Source organism: Marmota marmota, unplaced genomic scaffold (assembly GCF_001458135.2).
Source record: "Marmota marmota marmota unplaced genomic scaffold, marMar, whole genome shotgun sequence".
Taxonomy (NCBI): Eukaryota; Metazoa; Chordata; class Mammalia; order Rodentia; family Sciuridae; genus Marmota; species Marmota marmota.
Window position 1 is genome coordinate 41,039,785 of NW_026000229.1, and position 5,313 is coordinate 41,045,097.

A 5,313-nucleotide genomic window follows, 5' to 3' on the forward strand; every position below is an offset into this window, starting at 1 on the left:
GGCTGTGTTATTGTCTTTAGATGGTTTTGCCACTTCTGTTAATAATGGACTGCGGATCTACTTAACAAAATGACTGCAGCGTATAAGCCTTTAGATTACCAGCTTACAGTGTCAAAAACATCTGTTCAGCTTTTCAACTCTATGTGCTGGAGGTTAAATAGAGGTGAATAAAGCTGTCCTTTTAGCTCTGGGGATGTGCGACAGTAAATATAATATAGCCTTAATTCAATGGACAGGTAACTTGCAAGAGAAATCAAAATCCTCCAACTGCTGACTTACCAACATTCAAATCATAAGTTCAAATTTTGTGCATCCTAACTAAGAATTTCTAAGTGTATGGTATTTTATTCCTAATATCAAAGCATTATTTGGGGGGATTTTCAGAAATAAACTACTGTGCATGTCATATGACCTTACATTGACTTCTTACCTTTGACCTTTATGATCTCTTGGGTGTACTGCTGTAAGAATACTCTAATTCAAAAAAGGGGCTTCATTTTAAATATACCTGAAAGCCTGTCCTTTCAAAATGAATATGCCATAATGTTCTATATAATAAATTTTTCATGAAGAAATATAGATATGATAAGATGTCAATTCAGTGCATTTTACTACATTTTTGTCCATATCTATAAATGCAACAAAGAAAAGTAAATGATATATCAACAGTTAACTGATAAAACTCGACTTGGAATTTATATTCTTATTGCATTTATCAAAGAAATGTACTGAATACCATTTTGAAAAACAGTTCCACTTTATGACATTTAGTTGCATTAAATATTTAGTTCTGTTGTGTTGCATTATACTGCTGTGCGATGAAATTAAATGCAAACTACAGTTTGAATGTCTGCAAACATTGGCAAGAATCTGCAGCTAAATTTAGATATAAGATTTGCAGTGTCTGTTGTTTTTTTTTTTCTTTTCATCTTTGATGGGTAAAGTATAAAAATGTTTAGGAATTTGACCTGCTTTCTTTTTCCCTCTCTATTTTCAGGTTTGCAGAGCATGCCAGGGGACTACGTTTCTCAGGGTGGTCCTATGGGAATGAGTATGGCACAGCCAAGTTACACTCCTCCCCAGATGACCCCACACCCTACTCAGTTAAGACATGGACCCCCAATGCATTCATATTTGCCAAGCCATCCCCACCACCCAGCCATGATGATGCACGGAGGACCCCCTACCCACCCTGGAATGACTGTGTCAGCACAGAGCCCCACAATGTTAAATTCTGTAGATCCCAGTGTTGGCGGACAGGTTATGGACATTCATGCCCAATAGTGTAAGGGAACTCAAGGGAAAAGGAAACACACGCAAAAACTATTTTAAGACTTTCTGAACTTTGACCAGATGTTGACACTTAATATGAAATTCCAGACAGCTGTGATTATTTTTTACTTTTGTCATTTTTCATCCAGCAACAGAGGACCAATGCGACAAGAACACAAATGTGAAATCATGGGCTCACTGAGACAATTTTGTCCATGTAAAGATCCTCTGGAAAGAGACTCCGAGAGTTCTAACTACTGTAGTATAAACATAGGAACTAAGTTAAACTTGTACATTTCTGTTGATCACTCCGTTATGTTGCCTCTAATAGTTTTAGAAGAGAAAAAAAAATATATCCTTGTTTTCCACACTATGTGTGTTGTTCCCAAAAGAATGACTGTTTTGGTTCATCAGTGAATTCACTATCCAGGAGAGACTGTGGTATATTTTAAAACTGTTGGGCCAATGAGAAAAGAACCATGCTGGAGACCACGGTGGACATTTGGCTGAACCTCATCACGCCAACTCCAGCTTCAAGAATGTGTTTTCATGCCCAGCCTTTGTTCCTCCATAAATGTGTCTTTTAGTTTCAAACAGATCTTTATAGTTTGTGCTTCATAAGCCAATTCTTATTATGATTTTGGGGGACTCTTCTTCAAAGAGCTTGCCAATGAAGATTTAAAGACAGAGCAGGAGCTTCTTTCAGGAGTTCTGAGCCTTGGCTGTGGACGAAACAATCTCAAGTTGGGCAGCTTTCCTCAACACAAAAATGTTATTAATGGTCATTGCACCATAACCAGGACTTTATCAGAAACTCAAAGCTTGGGGGATAAAAAGGAGCAAGAGAATACTGTAACAAACAGAGTTGGGTCTATTAATTGTTTCATGTTAGATATTCTATGTGTTTACCTCAATTGAAAAAAAAAAAGAATGTTTTTGCTAGTATCAGATCTGCTGTGGAATTGGTATTGTATGTCCATGAAATCTTCTTTTCTCAGCACGTGTTCCTCACTAGAAGAAAATGCTGTTACCTTTAAGCTTTGTCAAATTTACATTAAAATACTTGTATGAGGACTGTGACGTTATGTTAAAAAAAAAGGTGTTAAGTCACAAAATGCGGTAATAAATATTTCATTTTTGATTTTTTGTTAGGCTTTGGTGTTTTTAATGGTTTTAAGGCAAGGTTGCACAAGGCCAACTATAGGGTGTTGAGAGTAGGTGGTGGTTTTCTCCCCCCAGAAGTTAAGTATATTACCAACAATATTTAAGGTCATCATCTATAGCCTTGCAATGTGTATTTGGTCCATAAGTTCCACCAGCAGAAAACTTCTGAAGGTATGAAATTGTGCATGTGTTATGAGCCAGGTTGAAAGATCACCTCCAGTGTGCCCGGCCTCCTTCACAAATGCATGTCATTTTAAAAAGTACTTTCAGATCAAGCTTTTCATGTGCATCCTCCTCCAGGATAAAGGGCTTTTTCAGGGTTAATCATAAGAAATAATGTCTGTGCTCAAGGTAATTTGTCTGCCTGTGTTAAAATTTACGTATAGATATTCATAGATAAATGAACAACTTTGATGGAGTTTGGAATCCTAAGTTTAAAAGATTATTATGCATTCATATTTAATATAAATTATATCATGGTATCTTTTTTACTTCAGACAATTAACTGTATATGCAAAGATGCCAGTGTAATGATTTGGTGACTAAACTTAATATTTTTCCTTTAAAAAAGAACAGACAATATGACATCATTTAAAAATTTTTCATGCAACATTCTTGAGATTTATGCTATGAGTTTGATGTTGTTACACAAACAATGACTGCTAAAGTGTACAAAAGTGGGGAAGGAAGTGTGAGTATTTGGATGCTCCTTAATTTTTCAAATAAACATACTACCTTGGAATTTTGTAACTCCTAAACTTTGGATCTTTTGTTTAGAATAATATCATGACTTTAGCTAAATATGTGATGTCAATTTGATATGGAAATAGTTGACTAATTCTGCAAACTTTTAACTTGGAAGAAATCCATAGTCGTATCTTATTTGAGGTTCTTCCATCTTTCCACTTTAGACAGCAGTAAGGGAAGTTCTATACAAATGAGCAAAACATCAGCTTCTATTGTTTAGTATTATATTTAGTTGGATAAAATTTTTATAAATACATTATCAGTTTAATTGGTATGTTGCTGTTTAAACAGAAATAACACTTCTGACACAAACGAACTGTCGTTAATGGAGAAATTTGGTGCCACTTGGAAAAGAGAGATAGCTTCCCTCTCATTTTTGCTACCCCATTTTACACGGAAGCTTTTTGTAAAATTTAAATATTTGCATATTTTTACTTTAAATGCTCTTATGTAAACTCTGTCAAGTTCCCCATTTTTAAATTAACTGTCACATCAGTTTGAAAAAATAAATTGGCAGCTTTTCTTCCATTCCTCTCAGTAAAGTAAAAGCTGAAGGGTTTACTTGGTAATTGGCTCATGTGTAGGAAGTGTTGTATGAAATTATTAAGTTATTTCATTGAAGATTAGAGCCCAGAGTTCTCTACCCATGGTTCTAATGAATGCGATCATCTCAGGCTTAGTTTCTTTGCCAAATCCACATCCTATCATGTTAACCTTAACCCTCTTAAATATTTGGAGATGAATGATAATTGTAATAATATTCGTTTGCATTTTCTTGCCCCTATCCCATGCTAAGACAGAGGGATGATAGACTTGTCCAATTTCTATAATGCTTTTTCATGCCACCTCAGAAGGCACTTGCTCCTATCTCGGGTTTACTATTTAGTATAAAGAGTTCCGATTTGGGTATATTTAAGAAAGACTCAGCTGTCAAAAGCAAAGAAACTGGGAATGGTGTTTTGACAACCATATAGTGTTAAAGGAAATACTGTAGACTGAATAAAATTGCTTATGTTCTCCAAAACAAGAGTAATATAAAAACACTTTTTTATTTATATGGAAAAGCAAAAGCAGAAATAAATTCCAAAGGTTTCCCTTTCTTTAAGAAATTCTGAGAGAACTGCAGTCGCCATCTGTTAAGGGTTGGGAATTGAACAAGAAGCCACATTTAAAAGGAAAAAAGAAAAGACCAGGAAAGTAGTGTCTTCTATCCACTCCTTCTTCCTTCTACTCCCCAGGTCAGCACACACACCCCCAACCCCCAGCTCCCCAGTTAGATTTGTGGAGAGAAGTCAATCAGGATCCTCTTTGCCTCCTCACCCCCTCCCGCCCCGCGGGCCTGTTAACCCAGAGCAGATTTGGGAAGGGAAATGTGGCTAATATCTCTAGCAGCTGTCAAAGAAGAGCCCTTCCTTCAAAGGGACTGGACAGGGATCCTCCACAAGTTCCCCCATTAGTCTTGCAGGCCAGCAATTTGATAAGGAACTTGGACCTCTCCACTACAACTTGCCACATTGTTAGAAAGTCCAGGGTCTGGGTGTTTGGATGCATTGAGTGGCCCTAGCTTTGCATCCACCGCTCCTGGCCGCCCAGGGAGCAGGGTTGGTGCGGACATGTGTCCGGTAGCCCGGGAGGAGGCAGGGCAGAGTCATGAGCAGCTTCAGAGGGCACTCGGAGGGCTAGTTGGGCCCTCTCCTGGCCTTCCCTTTGCGTGTGTGTTTGATAGACAAAAGTGCTTCAAACTGTGTGTGTGTGTGTGTGTGTGTGTGTGTGTGTGTGTGTGTAACAGTTACAGTTGGCTGTAATCAAATAAGCGCGCTGCGCGTGGGCGAGCCCTCTAGGACCAGCCAGGGCTGGGAGGAAGGTGCTGCGCAGGGAGATGCGGGTCTGATGGGGGAGGCCGGTCAGATTGTGATGAGAATGGAGACGGTCGGAGCAGTGTTTGAAGGGAGGTTTTAATATTAATAGTTTCGGTGTAGAGACAGAAGGGAGATTGCCTCTACGGCTCCTCCGGGCAGACTCTGGGTGACAGGGATGATGGATGATCCGGCAGAGCTCAGCAGCTCCTCCCCTCCAGCCCCGACAGTGTTATTTTAAGAAATAAAGTAAAGCATACCCCTACATACCCCC

The 5,313-nt window shown here is 38.5% G+C and overlaps 1 protein-coding gene across 4 annotated transcripts in view; it reads left to right on the forward strand.

Annotated features, from left to right (window-relative positions):
- Nucleotides 1-2,413, forward strand: part of Meis2 (Meis homeobox 2) — a 220,898-nt gene extending 218,485 nt beyond the window's left edge. For 2 of the 4 annotated variants that reach the window (XM_048793021.1, XM_048793022.1), the window contains exon 9: nt 998-2,413. In XM_048793021.1, coding sequence (XP_048648978.1) covers nt 998-1,284 — 287 coding nt within the window. In that variant the 3' untranslated portion in view covers nt 1,285-2,413. The remainder of the gene's footprint in view (nt 1-997) is intronic. The other 2 variants (XM_048793023.1, XM_048793024.1) reach the window with 1 other exon arrangement.
- The last annotated feature ends 2,900 nt before the right edge of the window (nt 2,414-5,313 follow it).